Source organism: Cibotium barometz, chromosome 23 (genome assembly GCF_041138505.1).
Source record: "Cibotium barometz isolate CiBa-2024 chromosome 23, ASM4113850v1, whole genome shotgun sequence".
NCBI classification, from domain to species: domain Eukaryota; kingdom Viridiplantae; phylum Streptophyta; class Polypodiopsida; order Cyatheales; family Cibotiaceae; genus Cibotium; species Cibotium barometz.
In genome coordinates, this window is record NC_141068.1 from 26,248,322 (window position 1) to 26,271,601 (window position 23,280).

Sequence of the window (23,280 nt, forward strand, 5' to 3'; positions counted from 1 at the left end):
TTTATACAAAAACTCTAAAACTCCCAAAAGTTCCCATGTGGGATTATTGTCAAGCCCACTCCCACATTCATCTACAACTTGGAACTCTTTACAAGAGCCCTAAGTGTCTTTTTTGTTGCATCCTTGCATTGATCTATGCAACAGGTACACTTGTTTATACTTGTGACACATTATTATTTTAGTTTTCTTTTCTAATGATGAATATGATAAATAAAGTGGCTATGAGTTTGATTACCACTCTCTTATACATGCGAAAGAGGCAAAGGTAAAAGTAATAATTAACAAGGTAAAGACAAATTAATCAAACCCAATTTTTCTTTTTGCAAGAAATAATCAAACCTAAATTTTCCTTTTAATGCGAGGATTAAAACATGTCTATTCATAAGTGGAAAATTTGAGATACTTAGACGTAATATTATCTATAATTTTGCAAATACAAAACATAAGTTAAATAAGGTATTAAATAGAAATGCAAGATATGCATACAATCTAAATCACACTATCATAGGTAATACACATATCTTGAATTCAACAAGGCTCATTACAATCTATTGCCATTGAACGGTTCTCATGGCAAAGAACTCCCAAAAACATATTAATAACTAGTGTCATTACTCCTTTGAAATTAGTACCATTTACAAAAGTAATGGTATAACAAGTGCCATTACTTCTAAGTGGTACCGTTTACAAGTAATAGTATAGCAAGTGCCATTACGTGTAAGTGGTACCATTTATAAGTAATGCTATAACAAGTGCCATTACTTATAAGTGGCACTATTTTCAAAGAAGTTCTTTGAGTTTATAATATTCCTCTAACTGTTCTCTTTGCTTTCAAGTTTATATTTTTGAGAATTTTGTTCATGTGCCATGTTTTGATTTGAGAAGCAATTTTGTACTCTAGTTTTATATGTGTAAGAACATAAAATATGTCATTCTGAATTTATAAATACTCTATAAGCTAGCAAACAAGCATTAGATCACAATGAAAGTAATCTCTAGTAGAATTGATAAACTACATAATTAATTACCAAGTTTGTATAAAAAAATACTTCATCATTTAGTATAAAATTAGTGAAATTACTAATTAACTAATCAATTGATTAGCCAAATGTGATTAACTAGTAGTTTAATTAACCTACATATCATTTATTAATTAGATCACATTAATAACTTTAGGTAGTAAATTACTTCATTAATTATTATAGAATCAATAAGCCTATCAATTAGCTAATCTATAGATTAATAAGGTAATTACTGATCAAATCATTATTTAACTGAAAAGGTCAATAAAAGTAATCAATTGATTAGCTTGTTAGTGATTAACAGATCTTATCTAGAAAAACTCATTGAAATCAATCAACCTATACTTCCAACCAATCACCAATGGAGCCAAATTGGTTTGTGTTCTTCATGAGAAATATAAGCTCATGCGTTTAGAAATTTTGAGGCTCCTTTAGAGCTCAGTTACAAGCAATGACTTGAGTGGGCAATATAAGCTTTCTTTTGTATAAAAAAAGTTCCTCGCATAATCATAACTAGTTAGTGACCCACCTGTTGTTACTCCTCCTCACGCTCGAGTGAGAGAGCACAAGGAGTTGCCATATTGTCGAGCAAGGGCACATGGATGAGCAAAGGCTCAGCCATGTGGTAGCTCCCAAAATGGTGTGAGTAATAGTGTGGATGGATAAAAGGAGAAGAGAAGAGAAGAGAAAAAGGGGGAGCTGCCACGTGGAGCAACTGGAAATCTCCAAGTGGTAGCTCCCAAAATATTGTGGAAATTTTCGCACACCATTGAATCTAAGATGTACGATTGCAAAATGTTAATCAAGGGAGGCTAACTACTCAACTAGGGGCCAATTTCCAAACACTAAAATTTTGGTGTGGTTAGCAACCCATGTTGTAACTCAATAGTAAGGAAATCCTAAGGGTCCACTTGCAACCACTTGATAGTCCATTTTATCATCTAATTCTCTTGCAAGTTGCAAAACTAGTTTCAAGATTTCAACATTGTGGAAACAACCCCAACCTAACATAAATTGCCAGTCATAATTATTGGAAAAGAAATCATGGCACATCGTTGTCAATTAAAAAAGACCATTGGTAACTAAACGTTCAGAGGCATTTCTCAAAGAGTAAATGTACTTCAAGAGGAGAGTATGATACACTCAAAACATTATAGTAACTACCACCGTCACATAAATAGGAAAGTCAGTAAGAAAACCATTATAGTAACTACCACCGTCACATAAATAGGAAAGTCAGTAATAAAACCATGCTCCTCGATTTATCCTCTGAGTAGCATGACACAAATTTGAGTTTCTAACAAATCATGAATCTTATAATCTATTCTATTAAGCACAAGTTCCTCCCCTACCATGTGTCACTCTCTCTAGCATCTCCTCTAAAACCATTCCTCTCCTCCTCCTCTAGCCATGTGGTAGGAGTGTACAAATGGATAGATTGTCAGTGCCACAACAGCGTGTGGGTGTACAACTAGTGCTTATTAAATGTGGAATGCACGATTCATTGATCTTTGAAACAAGTGAAGGGTTCACGATAGGCATGCCTTCTTTGTTTTTTCAAGGAGTGGAGGTCTTTTTTATGGGTGGGGGGGGGAGGGAGGGGCATTTCAAGTATATACTTGTGATATTTTTGTGGGAGGGCGGAGTATTTCCATCAGCTCACAAAGCATCTCCGTAGTGGAACTCGATGGTATCGAAACAAGGTCCTCTCATTGGACCCTGACAGTTCTTCCAACTTGCCTATGCGCTCGTGGGCTGTACTTGTGATATTTTTATTTGCATATTGTAGAGAGAGAGAGAGAGAGAGAGAGAGAGAGAGAGAGAGAGAGAGAGAGAGAGAGAGAGAGAGAGAGAGAGAGAGAGAGAGAGAGAGAGAGAGAGAGAACTCTATGTATGTAGAGAAAATGAAGGAAAATGCAATTTTGCCTACCCCCCTTTGCTTGAAAAACACGCTTTGTAGAATATCTTTATTGCCTGAAATCAAAGAATTTCGAGGACAATGTCAGAAAAACATAAAAAACTCTCACACACACACACACACATATGTGTGTATATATATATGTAACACTAAAAAAAAGGCAATTTCGCTTACGTGTATTTTTACTGGCTGAAATTAAACTCTTTCGATGAAAATTTGTTTTTTCAAGGGACAAAAATCATAATAATCGCGTACGAGTGTACGAGTGTCCGTATTGTTAAATTTTGGAGTGTTATCTTTATTTTTAAAAACATCATTTTCGAGCGCATGGCTTGTACTAGCCTATCACACGTGGCACCGTGACAGTGGCCCTACTATAATGAATGACGTGGCTTTTTCAGACAAACAGGTGGCACGCATGCCAAACATATGCAAAAAGCGCATGCCACGTAAGGTATTCACATAAACGTTGGCATCCACGTGGACCACCAAAAAGGTCCTTAGGACGCCGTACGGTCACGTGGGCGCGGGATGCAGTGTCCACGTGGGCTGAAAACGGTCTACAGCGAGCGGCGGACATTTCGAGCAGAGGATCTTTGTTGCGGAAGCCCACGCGCGCACCGCAGTTTTCTGCTCTTTTTCGCTTGACCTTCACGATCTTCGGTGGATCTGTTCACGTGGCACGAGCCTTGGAGTAGGGTTTCCTCAGACGGAGTGCCTGATGGAACTCGGTACCCCCATCGCTGTTCAGGGTCATGCATCTTCCCCACCATCACCATTACCATCGGCCGCCATCCCTTCTTTCCTCTGTGGCCACCATCGTTTAGCACCGGAGGAACACAGTCCGCAGACAGAACCTCTGTGTTTCAGAAGAAGAAAAAGAAGAAGAAGAGCAGCTTCAGCAGGGATAGGAGGCAGAGATGGTGAAGAAACAAGAAGCAGGGGCTTGATAAGGCAGAAGAGAAAGGGTCCGGAAGAGCCTTGATCAGAGAGAAGCAGAAAAGTGGAGTGAAAAAGCAGAGTCGGAGTTGGAGACAGCACGGATCCGTGATTAGATAGAAGAGAAACACTGTTTTTTTGAGGCTGTCCCTGCTTTTCGTTCTAAACCCTAAGCAGAAAAAGGACCTCTTTTCCCTAAGCAGGAAGAGGAAGAAGCAGAAAGATAGAAGAGAAACCCGTCATCAGCAAGAGAGCAGGAAAGGAGAGAAACGGTAGAAATCCCGAGAGAGAGAGAGAGGAGTTAGCTCACTAGAAGAGCAGAAACTTCCTCCCTTAGACTGCACACACAGGCATGTCTAACCCCAAGTTTGGTTCCGGTAGCTCCAGCAAATCAAAGCATGGCAAGAGAATCGCTCAGACATCTGCAGATGCCAAGCTACATGCTGCCTATGAAGAATCCGGTGACTCAGAGTCCTTCGACTACAGCCAGTCCATCAGTGCAGGCAGAGAAGGCCTTTCTACTCAAGAAATCACTGCTTACCTGCAGCGTATGCAGCGCGGCGGCCAGACACAGCCTTTTGGGTGCATGCTAACGGTGGAAGAAGAGAGCTTCCGGGTCATTGCGTACAGTGAGAATGCACCCGAAATGCTGGACATAGCTGTCCAAGCTGTGCCAACAGTTGGGCAGTATGGCCGTCTGAGCATAGGAGCAGATGCTAGAGCCTTGCTATCGTCTGCCAGTGCGGCAGCACTGGACAGAGCTATCGGTGTTGTTGATGTTAGCATGTTCAACCCTATCACAGTCCAGAGCAGAAGTTCAGGCAAGCCATTCTATGCCATTTTGCACAGGAATGATGTTGGTTTGGTTATTGATCTTGAGCCAATAAGGCCCAATGATGCATCAATTACTGGCGGTGCATTGCAGTCCCACAAACTTGCCGCCAAGGCCATATCTCGCTTGCAATCATTGCCAGGAGGAGATATCGGCCTCTTGTGTGACACAGTGGTGGAGGAGGTTCGTGAACTTACAGGCTTTGACAGAGTGATGGCTTACAAATTTCATGAAGATGAACATGGAGAGGTGGTGGCAGAGATCAGGCGGTCAGATCTGGAGCCCTACATGGGTCTCCATTATCCAGCCACGGATATCCCACAAGCTGCACGCTTTCTGTTCATGAAAAACAGAGTGAGACTGATCTATGACTGCAGATTACCAGCAGTAAAACTGATTCAGGACAAGAATCTTACCCAGCCTCTTAGTTTGACGGGCTCCACACTTCGTGCCCCACATGGTTGCCATGCCCAGTATATGGGCAATATGGGATCCATTGCATCTTTGGTGATGGCAGTTATTGTTAATGACAGTGATGTAGACAGCACGGGCCATGCTTACCAAGGGATGAAGCTATGGGGTCTGATTGTGTGTCATCATACTTCACCACGATATGTGCCATTCCCTCTAAGGTCTGCATGTGAATTTTTGATGCAGGTTTTTAGCCTTCAGCTCAATATGGAAGTGGGAATGGCTGCACAAGTAAGGGAGAAGCACATCCTCAAGACCCAAACTCTTCTCTGTGATATGCTGCTCAGAGATGCCCCGATTGGTATTGTTTCTCAATCACCCAACATAATGGATCTGGTAAAGTGTGATGGTGCAGCTCTTTACTATGGGAAGAAATGTTGGCTTCTGGGCACAACGCCAACAGAGACTCAAATTGCAGATATCGCTGCTTGGTTGCTGGAGTGGCACAAAGACTCCACAGGCCTCAGTACAGATAGTCTTGCGGAAGCAGGATATCCTGGGGTGGCATGTCTGGGTGAGGCTGTTTGCGGGATGGCTGCTGCAAAGATAACCTCCAATGACTTCTTGTTCTGGTTCAGATCCCACACTGCTAAAGAGATCAAATGGGGAGGAGCTAGGCATGACCCAGAAGAGAAAGATGATGGCCGACGTATGCATCCCCGCTCTTCATTCAAGGCATTTTTGGAAGTTGTAAAGCGCAGGAGTTTGCCATGGGAGGATGTGGAGATGGATGCTATACATTCACTACAACTGATACTCCGTGGCTCATTTCAAGACATTGATGACAGTGATACAAAAACCATGATACATGCCCGCTTGAATGACCTGAAACTCCAAGGTTTAGATGAGCTGAGCACTGTTGCAAGTGAAATGGTGAGGCTCATTGAAACTGCGACTGCACCTATTTTGGCCGTGGATGCACAGGGGTTTATCAATGGGTGGAATGGAAAGGTAGCTGATCTAACTGGCCTTTCTTTTGAAAAAGCTATGGGAAGATCATTATCGAAAGAGCTTGTACACGAGGAGTCAGTGGAGACAGTTGAAAGAGTGCTACTTCTGGCCTTGGAAGGTGGGTTGCTATGACTTTTTCTATGTTAAAGGGTAACGTTTTGATTTCTATGTTAAAGAGTGGGGTTATGTGTTTTTGATAGTCTTTTCCAATGCCATCTTCTGTCCAGGTGAAGAAGAGCAAGACATAGAAATACACTTGAAGACCTACGGCCAGCATAAGCAGAAAGGCGTAGTCATTTTGATTGTCAATACTTGCTGCAGCAGGGATGTAGCCAACAACGTTGTGGGTGTCTGCTTTGTTGGACAGGATGTGACAGGGCAAAAGCTGGTACTGGACAGGTTTATTCGCATACAAGGGGATTATAAAGCCATTGTGCAGAGCCCGAATCCTCTCATTCCCCCCATTTTTGGTGCAGACGAGTACGGGTTCTGCTCTGAATGGAATCCGGCCATGGAAAAGCTTTCTAGCTGGAGAAGGGAGGAGGTTTTGGGCAAGATGCTTGTGGGTGAGATCTTTGGGTTGCAGATGGTTTGCTGTCGCCTGCACGGACAGGATGTGGTCACAAAGCTGATGATAGTGTTGAATGATGCAGTGAATGGCCAAGAGTCGGAAAAGTTTCCTTTGGCATTTTTCGACCGTAATGGGCACCATGTTGAGGCTCTTCTCATTGCAAGTAAGAGGACAGATGCTGATGGGCGGATCACTGGAGTGTTTTGCTTTCTTCACACGGCAAGCCCGGAATTATTGCAGGCTTTGATAATGAAAAGAGCAAAAGAGAAAGTGGACAAAGAGCTAAGTTATATAAGGGGGGAATTGAGAAAGCCACTGGAAGGCCTTGCATTTACTCGAAATCTGCTAGAAGGTACGAACTTATCTGGGGATCAAAGGCAGCTGATTAAAACAAATGCTTGGTGTGAGAGGCAGCTACGGAAGATACTGGATGACAATCTAAACAACATTGAAGAAGGGTATGTTTCCATTCCATTTGTGGGCTTGAGGGAGGCAGAAAGTGAAGCTTGAGTGTGGAGGATAAATGCCCTAGTTTAGGTGCTCCCTTGTTATGACTCTAGTCTCAGAATGGGATCCTTGCAAACTCACCTATCATTTATGTGCCAACTGGTTCGTGTGTGTGTACACATGCGCGAGTGCTTGAAAAAGTTTTATAGCAATGCTTGATAAAAGATGCTATTTTTAGTGCTAATCATTGCCATCTTGAGCTGGAGCTCCCACTTCCATACAGCAGCGCCCCCTTCTAGCCCCCCGTGCATCCTCCTCCCCTCCCGTTGTGTGCAAGCAGGCCCCCCAGCTTCTTCTCTGCCCCCCCGTCTGTTTGCCTTTCGTCCCCACCCCTACCTCTCCCCCCTTCTTCTACTCCGCCACCTTTGCCCTTGGTTCCTCCTGCCTCTGTTTGCCTTCAGCCTGCACCTCCACCTTTCCTCTGCCAATTTTCCCCACCTTTATTGCTTTACCCCCCCCCCCCCCCCTGCCCCCCCCCCCCCCCTCTTTTCCCCCTCTTCCCCCCCGGCGGCGGGCCTTCTCAGTTTTGTGCAGCCTCCCCTGCTCCTGTTCTGCAGCAGCAGGTGTTTTTCCTTATGCCCCTCCACCCCCCTGGTCGTTTTAAAACATCCCCCCTCCCCCTCCCTTTGTGCTTTGCCATGGTTTGCAAGTGCAGGGCGGCGTCCTTTGGCCCTCTCTTGCAGGACTGTGGCAACGGCTCCGACTATCCCGTCCAAGGCCGCACTTCTTGCTCCTTGCTTCTTCAGTGTCTTGACTCTTCACTAGAGGCCACTTCCCTGATTTGCAAGTTCGTCAGCAGCAGACCAACTTGGGGGTAGATTCGAGATCTCTTGCAACCCACCTTAGTTGATGAGCAAGGGCGCATCGTGGATATCCACTTTGGATTCCAGATCGAGTTTGAATCGACCACTTTGGTTGCGAAGACCCTGTAGTCGAGTCCACTGACAACACTATGGGGCTCCCACGTGTACTTTGCCTAGTAGAAGAATGGCTTGTCTCTGGACTTAGATATGCTAGCTAGAGTTTTGGGATTCTTGGTCTCGGTTTGCTTCCCCTGTCTCCCTAAGGAGTACTATGCGCTCCTCCTGGCAAGGCTGTGTCCTTGGGTTAGGTCCCCCGGGCCCCCTTCCCCCCCCCCCCCCCCCCTTTTCTTTTGTGGCAACTACCAGCAAAGGTAGTAGGGCTCCTGACTGTTGGCATGCTCATTGTCTATTTGGAGGACCTCCAGGATCCCAAGCTAGATGGTTCACATTTCTTGTAGCGGTTGGAGTTCTTGCCTGTGCAATGCTTTTTTATGCTGCCAGATGGGGCTTTCCCAAACCCGGTCTTGTGTGCACTCTTGGAACCTAGCGGTTCTACCTTAATGCACACTGGTGCTGGAAAAGAAAAAACTTGCAGGTTCACTAGGTTTTGATTTCAACTTTAGAACCTGTGCCTATGTGCTAGGATTTTTAGGGATAGAAAAGAGTGCTGTCACGTGCATCTTGCACTTGGATGCCACGTGGACATATCCTTACAGCAGGTGCAGGACCTGGTGTGGTAAGTGGCCCCTTGTGAGCCCTATTCTGGGACGAGTCAGCCAGGGTTCCACTCGAAGCGTCCTGGCCAGGTGGACAATGGTCTTGGTCAGGTGTGCATGTCCCCAACACAGAACAATGGCAGTCCGTACTGTGAGTCACCCTTTGGAATGATGTAGAGTGTATCGTGGCTTTACTTGGGACATCAGTCGTAGGTTTAGAAGTCTTGTAGCATACATATTCTGGTATGTGGGCCACCCCAAAAGGCCTTAAAGGCCTTGCCTACAAGGTGGGCAGCCCTTGTGGGTCACCCTAGGGGCTAAGGGCCAAGTAAAACCAGCCCATGAAAGGGTTAGGCAGCTAGTCAGCCAGCCCTAGGGGCTTGGGCAGCAAGGTGGCCAGCCCATAGGAGCTAGGGACCTGCATGGCCAGCCCAAGGCATTGTTACCAGGGGACGGGGACGGGGACGGGGACTGCTAAAGGTAGGGAACGGGGACGGGGGGTGGGGACGGCACTCAAAATTGTTAATTTTAGAGGAGTAAAGAATCAAGATTAATCAATCAATAACAACAAGCTTTCTAACTCCAAAAGTTATGAATCATGATACACATTACATTTAAAATTAAATTACGCTACGAGGTGCAAGAGTCAAGAGTCAAGACTTGTAAAGTCGGAAAAGAAAGACTTTAAAGTTGATAACATTAAATAGATATACTCAAAAGATGTTGGGGTCTAGGCGATACAAAATATAAGTCACTCGCTCTCATACTATGCGCTCCCAATAAGAGAGGTGCTAGCCTCATGATCATAGAGTGCGTGAAGTGTGGATGGGGGTTGTGTCATCCGATGAAGGCTCATGATGAGAACCATCTGTCCCACCCTCCTGTGCAATAGTTGTAGCTGCCTCCTCTTGTTCCATCTCCCACTGTGTAAAAGTATCGGCATTGCATCTTGCACTCTTGCCAAGCATGCGCAAGTTTGCGCTAATGAAGACAAGATCATTAGCTCTTTCCACCCCAAGCCGATTTCTTTTCTTTGATGAAATGTGACTGTAGGAGGACCATAATTGCTCTAGGCAAGAAGAGCTAACGGACTGGCTCAAGATCCGGATCGCCAACTGTTGTAGCTCTGGTCCATCTGATCCGAAGTCCTCCCACCATAATGTTGCACCAACCTTGAATCTGTCCTGCTGCGCATCTGCACATCCATATGAGCCTTGAAATGCCCTGTAATTAGAGAGCTGGTCTCTAATTTTGCGCTTGATTTTTGCATCCGGCGTGAGGCGATCCAAGATGAGTCTCCAACCGTTGCTCACCTCTTTATCACCCTCCTGTCCTTTTCCCTGAAATTCTGGGTCCACCATAAAAGCAGCTGCATGTAAAGGAGAGGAATATGAGCTCCATCTCGCCGCACAAAGCGAGTGGATCTCCTCATATCTATCTACGTCTGGCTCAAGCTTCTCAAGACTCTCTATCATCCGATCCATGGCTTCATATACTTTGCCGATGCATAGCTGCAAAGCATCAACAATCTTGAGCAAGTGGACAATGGGATGCACCATGGCATCAGTACGCTTGAGGTCCTCCCAAAAATCAGCATCGTCGACCTTTTTCTTGCACGAAATCCCTACCTGTGTACGTGTAAAAGATGAGGAGCAAAACTCATCACTGATGAATAGTTGCCGCACGGCACCCATACAATCCTTCAAGCGATGCAACATAAGAAAGTTGTATGCAAAGCGAGTGTCCGAGTACTTGAGAAGGACCTTTGTGGACCTCTTCCCAAACTCGGATCGAAGGTATGTGTGATTATTGATGGTCACAATTGCACATGCATCATCAATCACCGATTCAATCCATGGCAATTTCCCAATATATATTTCAAAAGATTATTGAGACAATGTGCCATGCAAAAAGAGACGGTGATTTGAGAATACATACTCTCAAGAATAGCTCCCGTTGCCCTATTTGTCGCCTCACCATCCGTGACGAAACCGATCACACATTCGGGGCCGATAATCTTGACAACGCTACTCCACTCAGCAGCAAGTACATCCGCACTCTTTCCCGCCCCTGAAGCATCATGTGAGGAGACAAAGTACATCTCTCCCCGTGAGTATGCCACAAGGCCATGGATAGACCTTTTCCGCGTGTCACTCCATCTGTCTGCAATCAAAGAGACTCCATTGCGAGCCCATTCTCTCTTTGTGTTTGCCGCCGCTTGCGCAACAAGGCGTTTTGTCAGGACTATGGTCCTACGGAAGTCGAACCCTAGCATAAGTTAATAGCTTTCGGAGTCTCAAGAGTATTATTAGTGCTAGCGGGGTTCAGGGGTTAATGGGCGTTAGGGCTTGGTCGATGTGTACATAAGTTAATAGCTTTCGGAGTCTCGAGAGTATTATTAGTGCTAGCGGGGTTCAGGGGTTAATGGGCGTTAGGGCTTGGTCGATGTGTGACCAAGCCCTAACGCCCATTAACCCCTGAACCCCGCTAGCACTAATAATACTCTCGAGACTCCGAAAGCTATTAACTTATGCTAGGGTTCGACTTCCGTAGGACCATAGTCCTGACACGTTTCTCCTTGTCAAGCATAATGGTCCGCAAGGTTTCGGAGGATGGAGGTGTGTAGTGAGGACCGTACTCGCCAATCTTCTTCACCATCGTTTTGAAGTAGTTGGACCTATTTATCATTTCAAAAAAAAGGAGGGTAAGTAATTAGAATGGCAAAATGGTGACCCGTGAATCGTGACTCATGAGACATGATGATGAAATCATGTGAGTGAAATACGTACCGTGCCACACGAAAAGCAATGTGGTCATGAAAAAAGAAGCGGGCCACCGCGGCATCAACCTCCTCCTCCTTTTTGGGATCCCAACTCCCCTCAAGAGTACTTTGCCGACGAGAGAGAGAGGGTGGACTAGGTTGCGGCATTGAGAAGGCGGTTTGTGTGAAGCCTCGAGTAGTGCCACGAGGAGGACGTGAAGATGAAGATGCACCACCACCCGATGTAGAACCTGATGTTTGGGTTGGAGTGACATAAGTGTTGGGATCCACTGCACGCACCCTTTGGCTTGCACTCAAAGCTTGATGGGCGGCAAGCTTTGCAAGAAGCTCCTTTCTTATCTCCGGTGTGACCCGCTCACAAAATTTCACCTCATGACCGGGCTCATGCAACAAATGGGCCCTCACCCTATTGGCCCCACCCACACGCTTATATGGGCAAAGCTTGCATGTCCATGGACGTGCACCCCCCGCATGAGTAGGAGGCTCGAAGTTGACCTCATCCCACCATGACCACCCATCCGTTCTACTCCTACCGCCCACACGAGAAGAGGATGCCATGAATAGTTAGTAACTTAGTAGTAGTCTAGTAGAAGAGGGTGGAGAGAGCTTAGAGGGTAGAGTAGGAGAAGAAGTAGAGGGAAGATTGAAGTAGTCTAGTAGGAGAGGGTGGAGAGGAAGGTGGTGGAGTAGGAGAGGGAGAGTGGAGAGGAAAGCTTGAGTAGGAGAGGGAGATGGTGGAGAGGAACTCAAGTCTTGGAAGGCTTGAGTAGAAGAGGAGTAGCTTGCAGCCCATTGTATAGAATATGGCAGCTGTCTCTCTCTCTCTCTCTCTCTCAAACTCTCAAACTCTCAAACGGCCAGCCGCCAACGGCTAGTAGCCGTTATTTGAAAAAAAAAATGGTTGGAATTGTAGTCGTTGGAGACGTCCCCCCGTCCTCGAATGACGTCCCCTCGTTTCCCCGGGCGAGGACGGGCATCCCCTGGTCATGTCCCGTCCGTACCGTCCCCGAGGTCGTCCCGCCGCGGTTATGTAAGTGTCGTTGTTTGGGACAGCGTTCCCACGTCCCACGTGGGCGTCCTGTCGTCCCCCTGTCACTATGGCCCAAGGAAGGCTCAGGCCCAAAGTTGGTGAGCTTCTGGGCAGTCGGTTAGCAAGCCGATTGCTATGTGTGAAAAGGTGCTTGCCTTTATGGTGAATAAAACAGGTCGTGGAGCTTTTTCTAGCAGGCCGACACCTGCTAGCAAACCGACCAGCCTTGAGTCATATATAAGCAAAGGCTAGCAAAGGGTCTAATCATCTCATTATTCACAAGTATTGAAGTTCAGAGGGTATTTGGGACCCAATTAGGTGTACTTGTCTTTGTTGTTGTTGCTCCATCCCCTCCCCAACTCATTGTACTTATTGCACACCCAGATTCAGCTTTTTAGTTTAATACTTTCATTTTGTTGGGATGACAGAGGATACCCCACACAGGTACATTGATTTGTCTCATAGGCCGAGCTCGGTCTTTTGGAAGACGTTAATAAAATCTCTCTCTCTCTCTCTCTCTCTCCCTAGTTGCTGCTTTCGGATGCCCCATTGGGGTGGATCATACATACCTATCCCTCACTTTCAGGAGCTTACTGGAGACCCACCTTGTCATGGCCCTGTGAAAATGGAACAGCACAAGTGTGGGCATGGTGGTTGCTGAGTCAGAATATTGAATGATTCACATGGGGGGTGCCCGGACAGAGTTAATGATGTGTGGACATCCCTAGGTGTGAAGGGGGGAACTAGAACATTAGAATTCTAATGTTTTATCAAAAGTTGCCCCTAGGCCTTAGTGGCCCCTAGGGAACTTTAATAACTTTTAAAGTGGGGGGCCCTAGGATTATTATGGGGAGGGGGCCACTCCACTTTTGGAGTGTGTGCTTCTCTCTCCTCTCTCTCTCTCTCTCTTCTTTTTTGGAAAAAGAATCGTGGAGCATACATGTCCTTGTGGGGAAGTGTGGAAAAGCAAGAGGAGAAGAGCAAGTCGGCTGCAGGATTGCTGGTTGCTGTGTTCTCTGTGCAAACCAGCCGTACAACCCTGTACGGACAGGCTGTTGCAAGTACGCTCTCTTGGAACTACATGCGCACAGTTGGCTGCGAGCATATCTGCTGTACCAGGCGGCTGTAGCAGGCGACTGTCACAGGTGGCTGCTGGTTCAGGTACAGGCCGTACAACACTGTACGACTGCCGTACAGTGTATGGACAAGACAGAAACAGGCGATGCTGGACATTACTGCTGCTGGCGGTGCTGGACAGACCTGGTACAGGCTGACTGCGCAGGTACAGTCGTGTATAGGTGCTGGCTGCAGGCGGTGTATGCAAGGACAGCTTCTGGCACGTATCCCGAGGCAATACAAACTGATACAGGGCTGTTTTTCAGGACTGTACAGACAGGTACAGCACTGAGGTGGACACAAGGAGGAGGGTATAGACAAGTACATACACACGTGTGAAGCAGGGTTGTGGAAACAAGTGCCTGCAAGTACAGATTGGTACCGTTACTTCCTCCAGTGCAGATACAAGGGCTGAATTTGGTAAGCTCCGCATCTATTCATCTATCTCTCTTTCTACTGCTTTATGTCTGTTGCATATCTGAGCTATCTGGCCCCTTGTGAGAGGAGGGGTATAGCAGATTGACAAGGGTGGAGACAGAGGTTGAACAGTACACGTATGTATGAGCTGAGATGTTGAATCATGTGCTTGAGATATGCCAGATGTATGCTCATGGCTGCCCTGCTTAGTGGTCTTGGCTGATCAGAGGGAGGCACAATGTGTTGTTTTGAGACACAGATCTGTGTACGTGGATCCTCTGTGCTAAGAGGTATTGTGGGCCGTCAGATTGGACATACAGGTGTAATCTCTTGGCTGGTTTTTTGTTGTACTCAGCCTTTCATACTTTTGGAATTGAATAAAGAAATACCGCAAGGGGCGCCAAGCTTTGGGGCCAACAGGTGTCGCTTTGTTTTCAGATTTGGGCACTCTAGTCCCAATCTTTTCTGTTTTCATATCTAGACTACAAGTGGACGGGTGACTGCTAGTCTACCGCACTCTGGTTTCTATCACAGGCCGGTTTCAAGGTTCCATTGCGGGGACCAATCATCAACTTTTTGAAGGGGGTGAGCTCGTGGTTGCCTCGAAGAAAGCCATCGCTGAAAAATTCAGCAAACATGTCTGATACAGAGGATGAGTACTTCTATCATGAAGAGGAAGAGCAAGAGACTTCTCCTGAGAGAGATGTATCTGAGGATATTCATGCAGGAGAACAGGCTGCAGATGCTGAGCCTTATGAGGATGTAACACAGCCAGAGGATGTACATGGTAAAGAGGATGATGATGCTCGGTTCAAAGATCGTTTGGCTAGTGTTATGGATGTATTTATGCAGCTCACACAGAGTGAGATTTGCTGAATTTATGAGATCCCGCACAGAGTCCGAGAAAAAGAAGAAGAAGGTTCGTTCTAAGAATCTTCCACAGGGTCATAGTGGTGCCATCCCACAGGAACCATCTTTTGGCCAGTTTTCGAATATGCAGTATGCTTATGGTGCAAACTCTCAGAGTTCCTTCTATGGACAGCCACCTATTCCTCAACAGAATATGCATCCAGGTTATTTTGGTGGTGGCTCGGTGTTCCAATCTATGATTGGGGGTTATCCTCTGGGAGGCATGGGTATGCACGGGCCTTTTGGAGCTAATTTTCAGCCTAGTATGCAGGGGAATATGTATGGTGGTATGCAGTCCGGTATGCAAGGAAATATGTTTGGGGGCATGCAACCTGGAATGCAAGGCAATATGTTTGGTGGCATGCAGCCAAGTATGCATAACGGAATGTTTGGAAACATGGCTGGAATGTATGGTATGCCTGGTGTGGGAATGGGAAATGTTGACCCAATGATGGGCATGAATGTTGGGGGCAGCAATCTGGCGAAGCCACTTCCATATGATAATCTAACGCCTATTGGAAAGGCGAAGGATTACAAGGAAGGGGGAGCTGCAGTGAAGTTTGATACATTCATGGGGCCAAAGATAAATTGAAAGCACTTACCTTTTTACAGCAGTTTGATGCTGCTTTTTCTGGTGGGAATTACACAGAGTCCTCTAAGGTGAGGAAAGCTGCCACTTTTCTCAAGGGCAATGCTTTGCAGTGGTGGTCTACTCTTCTTTTGCAGGGCATAGCACCCACTACATGGGTCCAATTTAAACAGGTTTTCTCTTCCGTATGGCTCACGTCTACATTTGAGGTGGATGTTATGACCGCATGGCACAAATTGGATGCTTCAAAGTGTGAGAATTGGAGGATTATAACAAGAAGTTTTGGGAAGCTTTACTCCCAGTGACTTCTTATCGTGCGGTGCCACTGTCTGAGCAGGTAGAGAAGTATTGTTATGGGCTGCCCAAAGAGGTGCGAGATTATTGTATTAAGACAAGAGTAACGAACATGTCACAGATGATTGAAAATGCTATGACAGCTAATGCGTTACTCACTGGTGGATCATCTGGGTTTAAAGGCAATAAGAGCATGAGCAAGAAAGCTGAAAAATTTGGGCATGCTTCTCGTGATGCTAAAGGGTCTTCAGAGATGAAGTATAAGAAGTTGCCAATGCCTAAGAGGACTTCTGAGGAATGGTCCCGTACAATTGTCGGTCCACCGGGAATGTCTGGAGGGTGGGGATCTTCACATGCTTCTCAGCCATCCAAGCAAATCAGCCATCTCAAGGGTTCACAAGATCTTGTGAAGGGAGGGCGGGTGGGAAAAAAATGAAAGAGGCTACAAAGTTCAAACACTATGCAAGGTGGCTGTCCAACAATGATGGCCTCCTTTTGCCTGCTTCTCCACGTCCCAAACAGCTCTGAAATACTCCAATCAGCACCAAAAATAGCAAACCCTCGAGCTCTCACTGTCTCCAAGCTTCAAGCCACCTGGTGCTCTGATACCATGTCGGAATGCACAGTGGAAAATGAGACAACTACTGGGAGAAAGAATACGCAGAAGTGGAGAGAGAGAGAGAAGAGAGGCTGTGTAAACTCTGCTATATACACAAGATCCGGTACAAAAACAAGTTTTTTTTTTTTGGGGGGGGGGGGGGGGGTATAAATACCACCCCGGGCTGCTGGTCGGCCAGCCACAAAACAGCTGACAGCCCCTGAAGAGAGGCCCATGATTGGAATAAATCCAGTCGACCAGCAAACAGGCAAGTCGGCCAACAGGAGGAGGAGTCGGCTAGGACTAGATCAGGTCGGGCTGTAGAAAAACAGTCGGCCAGCAGCGAGAGTCCCCCCACGACTAGCGAAATTGGGGAAAAACCGTGGAAAATGAGGAAAATTGGAGACTACTCCTAACTGGGCAGGCAGACCCACAACAGAGGCCCTCACTCCCTACTGAGTAGTATGTTAACAGGTACATCTCGGGGATTGAGTTTAGTTCTAAGCATGCAACGATTGGTTACAGTCTGTTTATGCTGATTTACAGATACCAACCTAGATCTCTAGTAGAAGCTATGGGACTTAAGGGTATTCAGAATGATACAGCTAGGGATTTCTTGGCAAATATGCAAGGGATGTTAGCCAGAGCTAGAGATTCTATCAAGAGTGCTCAGGATAGAGTACCGTTTTATGTTGATAGGCAGTGTTTGTTGAGGGGGCCTAATCCAGCAGGATTAGGGGGCCTTGAGATTAGGAGATAGCAAGGAGATACAAAGGGCTAAGGTTCAAAATTAATAGAACTAGGCTACCTGCTATCTATAGCAGGTTAGCTATTTATAGCGGCACTTATCACTATGAAAGTGATGCCTTGGGTTATTATTTGTGAGTCAGTCATGTGGTGCACTTTTGATGGGTCTATGCTTGGACGAGAGTTTCTACTCCTGTGCCGTGTGGACATGGCAAATTGCAGATAGTATTGCCGAGGGCCCCTGTGGGGAAGCACTGGTGGTATGGGGTGTCAGTGCTGGCTAGCATGTTATCTGAGGAGTGTAACCTTAAAAAAAAAATATTGATCCTACAGTTGGGTGGTGACCTTGCCTGCACCCCTTTTTTTGGTTCCTTTAATCTTGTGCTGGACTGTGTGTAGGAAATCTTGGTTAGACAAGGGTGGGAGGCCTCTTACAGCATCTGCCCGTACCATCACCTGGGGGGTGGTAGCTTGGGCTTATGAGTCAGCACGCCTAGCATATGAGGCAACAAGAGAGGACCTCGCCCTTCTCCTGTTGCACGAGAGTATCATGACAGCCCTGCTATCAGTAACCCCAATAGGGAGGCTCACATGCCCCTATCAGAGGTGGGAGATCATTAGCAATATAACAGCATGACACATTTTGCGTGCTTGTTGCAGCGAGGCCATAGAGGGCACTACCACGCCATTTGCTGAGTCCATCCAGAGCATATGGACGGACATCACACACACTCTCCGTGGCTAGCAGGAGAAGTTATGAAGCGGCTCGAAGTGTATGAGGAAGCGTCGAGAGGCTTTTCTGCAGATTTGGAGCAGTTGTCTTTTCCTCGAGAGCATAGATAGCGAGGTTACTTGGCATTACATGCCACTAACGCACACGGGTGCTAGGAAAGGAAAACAATTTGCAGGTTTCCTAGGCTCTGATACTAACTATAGAACACTTATGCCTATGTGCTAGGGTTTTCCACAGAGAAAAAGAAGAGTGTGGTGGAATCACACATATAGCACACACAAGAGTCCTAAACTACTGCTCTTTATTATGTACAAGGAGGACGTAATACGACTGAAATTCATGTACAAGATGCGGTTGAGAATGACGACGTCAGATCACAGCCCTCTGACCTACTATACACTCTTGGTTAGCACTTCTCCTACAAAGAAATGCTCTGTGAAGTCCAACATTGAGGAAAGGTGGTGAATATGATGTTTTGGCTACCCATGTGTGTGTATATATATATGTATATATATATATATATATATATATATGTGTGTGTGTGTGTGTATATGTATATGTATATGTGTATATATATATATATGTATGTATGTATGTATGTATGTGTGTGTGTGTGTGTGTGTGTGTGTGTGTGTGTGTATGCTCCTAGTCAGCCAGTAGTATTGTTATCGGCCATCTGCACCTGATTGCCACGTCACTATTGCCATGTCATCACGTGCTACGTGTCACTTGTCACTTGTGCTGTCCGTCTGTGCTTGTTAGCTGCTATCTGATGTCTGGCTGTGCTGTGCATACTCGTAGGTGTGTCACAAGTCATCAATAAGGAACCCTGGCAGAAGAGTAAATTCTGCAGGCTTCCTAGGCTTTGATATACTTGTGCTATGTGCAAGAGTTTATCAGGGAAAGAAGAGAAGTACATCGGAACAGACCGACAATTACACCTAAATCCTACTGTATTTTCATACAATGATTACAACGGATTTTCAAATACAAAAGGTCATTCAAAAGATCTTCCCTGATCTCAGCCGATTGTTGCTGTTAGGAACAAGTACACAGACAATGTTTGCTGATGCAGATCAGGATCAGCCCTTTAACTTCTAAGATGTGCTCTGTTGACGAAGGCAACTCTATGCTTGTATGCGATATGCACTCTTGAACCCAAGCGCTGCTTATATATTGGCTAGGGGGACAGGTCGGCTGCCCCATGTTGCTGCATTTTTTAACGAGTGGCCGCCTGTTCAGCCCGACCACCTGCAGGACAAGTCTGCTCGCATTGGCCCATGCTTTCTCAAATGACCGCCTGCCTGGCACATGGGCTGCAAGCAATGCTTATGCAGGTGCCCAGGCCCTGTTCGGTGCGGGACTTCACACAATTGACTCCCTGGACTGGCATATTCTAATGACAATTGGTAACTGGTTCCTAGACTAGGGCCCACAAAAACATAAAGTGCGCATCACTAACCCAAAATTTTAATTTTACAGATATGTCCATATGCCACCGAAGCGCAATGGTTGCACGGTGAGATAGCACCAGGGTTTGGGCGAGGAGGCAATCAGGTGTTGGTCTACCTTGATGCCTTGGGGGTGGTCCCAACGGGAGCTATCAGTGGGTGGTGTGATAAATAGTCCCTGTCCAATTGTTACGTACCTGGTACTAATCCTTGGGATTAGTAACCTAATTTGGTAGAGTGAGGAGAGCCCTTGGATTAGGACACTAATCTCAAGGATTAATATTAGGTATGTAAGCACCAGGATTTGGGTGAGGAGGCAAGCATGGTGTTGGTCTAGCCCGATGCCTTGGGGGGTGGACCCTAGGGGAGCTACGACAGGGTGGTGAGATAACCAGTCCCTTTGAGAAGGTTCAATTGTTAGGTACCTGGTACTAATCCTCGGGATTAGTGGCCTAATTTGGCAGGGTTAGGGGAGCCCTGGGATTAGGACAGGCACATAACATAACCAAATAGTCTAGAGTAGAGTGTTGATGCTGGCAGATTTCCTCTTTGCATCTTGCTACCTTGACATAGTGGTTGTGTGGAACTCGAAGTTTTTGGATACTGAGGCAGTCACAGTTTGATTGAAATAGGTTCCTACTCGTGATGATTGTCCTCAGACTCTCAGGCAATACAGAGGATGTTTCAGATCTTGGTGAAATGTTATATCCATTTGGACACCCGGAGACTATTTGGTTATGGTACATACATGGTACTAATCCTTGGGGTTAGTGTCCTAATCCCAGGGCTCCCCTAACCTTACAGATTAGACCTCTAATCCCAAGGATTAGCACCAGGTACGTAACACCAATGACCTAACAGTAGGTTTGGTTTTGGAGGCTGAAGATAGTCGCAAGATCCTTGTTAAATACTTTGGGCACAGTTCAGAAACTGTGTATGTTTTCACTAACTCCAAGCTTGTCGAAGCTCTACCATGTTCTGACCTTGTCACTTTTGAAGAAGTGTGGGAATTCACCTCTGCTTATGTGGCTTGTGGCTGGGCATATTGTGTACTCTATATTGGGAAGATGTCATTCGGCTGGGTCTGATTTTAGACATGCAACCTTGTCTTAGCACTCACACCTGTAATAAACATTAAGCACTCAAATAAAGTTGTGTTAATTTAGTGATGCTATACAATGTCTGAGCTTTCAATAACCAGTAGTTCCAATTGTTGACACAGTTATCTGGAGTTGGAGACATCAGAGTTTCTCATGGGATCAGTGATGGATGCCGTGATAAGCCAGGGCATGGTTGTCTCGAAAGAGAGTGGTGTAAAGATTGTAACTGAAATTCCAGATGATTTGAAGACCTTGTATCTGTTTGGTGACCAGGCACGGCTGCAGCAAGTCTTAGCAAACCTGTTGTTTTGTGTTATCCATCATACTAATGCACCCGAGGGAGGAGATGCATGGGTACAAATCAAGGTGGCCCTCACAAAACGCCGGCTTGATGATGGAGTGCATCTGATGCACCTCGTGTTTCGGTAAGAGGCTTTCTTCTTAAGCTTTATGTTTTCGTATCGCAAGACTTCTCATGCTTTTAATTCTTTAATTCTTACATATAGAGATTCTTTCTAGTGAAACAGGTGCAGCGTCATCCTCACCTTTAGAGAGCAGGAGAGGAGATTAAAGAGCTTGTGTTTGCGAAGATAATGTGTTCCTTGCATAAGACAATTCCAAGCTTCTAACATTGCTTTAGTCCCGTTTCACTAAGGCCGCCCACCTCTGCAACCCACAGTTGATGTCACATGTGGCAGATAATTGTTGGATGCCCAGTATATGTCAAATGTGCCCAGTGAAGACTGTCTTCACGCGGGACGGTGGCAGACAAGCTGCACGCAATTGAACATGGCATGCCTCTTCAAGCTAGTTGTCAGGCATGGGAAGATAATCTGTTCCTTGCAGAAGACAATTCCAAGCTTCTAACAATGCTTTAGGCTGGTTTCACAAAGGCCGCCCACCTCTGCCACCCACAGTTGATGGCAGATGTGGCGGATCATTGTTGGATGCCCAGTGTATGTCCAATGGGCCCAGTGAAGACTTTCTTCACAGGGGACGGTGGCAGACAAGCTGCACGCAATTGAACATGGCATGCCTCGGCAAGCTAGTTGTCAGGCATTCCCATGCCTGACATACCAAAAAGCACACCGGCCACCTCATCACGTCATGCAATGGATGGGAATGCCCAACATATGAAAAAGCACACTGGCCACCTCATCAAGTCATGAAAGGGATTTACTCCCTGTCGGATTTTGGTTGTATTTTCATTGATTTTGGTTGTATTTTCATTTGGAGAATCCTCACAGCAGCTTGAGCGGGTGGTCCCCATGTGAAGCACACCAGGTGCTCAGGATGTGGTTGCTTATGAGCGCACCTGCCTATTGCGTGGTGCAGTCGACCTTAATGGGCGGCCTCTATGAAGCAAGTGTTAGTTATCACATACGAAAGTTTGGAGATTGCTCCAACCTCTTGAAGTTTATAGATGGAGTTCAAGCTGTCTGTTTGTTTGCATTTTGGGCTGGAGATTAGCAAGATGGATATTTTTTAACATAAGTTTGATATCTTGTGCTTGGTGTTGTGCCAGGATTTCACATTCAGGATCCGGACTTCCAGAAGCACTCCTGGAGGAAATGGTTGATGATGCACAGAAGTGGACACCCGAGGGATTAGGGGTCGCAATGAGCCGGACACTCATAAGGCTCATGAATGGGGATGTTCAATATAATACCCTTGAATCAGGAAACAAGTGCTTCCTTGTGAATATTGAGTTTCCTTTAGCTCTGAGAGAGGATGCTGCAAGTGTAAAGTGAAAAGACGGCATTATGTCTTGATGGGAACATGCAAACAAATTACGTGGATCTCTTCATTGGTTTGAGAGGTTTTTTAAGTTAGCATCATTAGTTTAGACATGTTTAGGGCCAAAGCCTGGACTCTAGGCACTGTGGTTGGATATGATATGCAGGCATAGAATATGTTTTTTTGTTCGTATATTTCATATTTAGCTTTTTAATAGGTCATATATTTCAGATTTAGTTTTTTTAATAGGTCATTCCTCTATGAGCATCCTCTCAATTTTGTCCTGTGTGTTTGAATTGTCAGGCCATTGTTATACCTGCTACTTATAGGTACTGGAACCACACTGGGTTTTGTGCCACCGGTCAATAATGGTAATATGTAAGGGCATGTGCATGCAGCATGGGCCTTGGCACATGGGCTTAGGGCATCTTGAATGTGGCCTTGGGACTATAAAAGGGCACATGGCCTATGTGCTTGGATATCTTTTGTCCTTACCATACTTTTTCATACCTTGATCAATATACACTTTACTTTTCTTGGAGTTTATGGCCCAAGCTTTCATGGTGGCTACTTCCATGAGCATGTGCATTACATGCTAATGAGTGCAAATTGTGTGTACAACCTGTGAGTGCAGTCTTCATTGTCAATCCTTAGATCCCTTTCTTGCAATGGTATCAAAGTTTGGGTTAGATACTTTGTTTAGAGTGATTAAAACTTAATTGTTAGTTTTTCACAGGTTTTTAGAATTACTTTTACCTTAAATTGTGTGGATTAGCAATGAGATGTGTTACTCATTTTTGGATGCATGCTAACCACTATTTTTAGAAATCTTTTTCTTTGAGTTCAGTACAAAATTTTCTTGGTTAGTAATTTCTTTCATCAAATCTATTCATAAATCCTAGTTTTCTTCAATATTTGTTTATTTTCTTTAGATTCTTTGTAGTTTGGAAGATATTGGTGGTGGCGGTGTAAATCTTCTGTAGAGTTCATCAAAAAAGTGTACAGATTGCTTGCACTGTAGTTCTATTGCAGAGTTTGTTGTGCAAA

At 45.6% G+C, this 23,280-nt stretch overlaps 1 protein-coding gene across 2 annotated transcripts; it reads left to right on the forward strand.

Annotated features, from left to right (window-relative positions):
- The first annotated feature begins 3,523 nt into the window (after nucleotides 1-3,523).
- On the forward strand, nucleotides 3,524-22,479 carry LOC147625797 (phytochrome 1-like). 2 transcript variants are annotated; one of them, XM_086817369.1, is made up of 4 exons: nucleotides 3,524-6,251; nucleotides 6,361-7,162; nucleotides 20,619-20,921; nucleotides 22,022-22,479. In XM_086817369.1, exons 1-4 carry the CDS (start codon nucleotides 4,232-4,234, stop codon nucleotides 22,245-22,247), a joined length of 3,351 nt encoding a protein of 1,116 aa, XP_086673495.1. In that variant the 5' UTR covers nucleotides 3,524-4,231; the 3' UTR covers nucleotides 22,248-22,479. The 2 variants fall into 2 exon arrangements, with proteins under 2 accessions (XP_086673495.1, XP_086673497.1); XM_086817371.1 differs by lacking the exon at nucleotides 22,022-22,479 and adding an exon at nucleotides 21,024-22,007.
- Nucleotides 22,480-23,280: the final 801 nt, after the last annotated feature.

Excerpts from the sequence above, each read along its gene's own strand:
- LOC147625797 (XM_086817369.1), top strand. The coding sequence starts at position 4,232 with ATGTCTAACCCCAAGTTTGGTTCCGGTAGCTCCAGCAAATCAAAGCAT. Across the intron at positions 7,163-20,618 it reads CTAAACAACATTGAAGAAGG|TTATCTGGAGTTGGAGACAT; the intron begins GTATGTTTCCAT and ends TTGTTGACACAG. Across the intron at positions 20,922-22,021 it reads CTGATGCACCTCGTGTTTCG|GATTTCACATTCAGGATCCG; the intron begins GTAAGAGGCTTT and ends GTGTTGTGCCAG.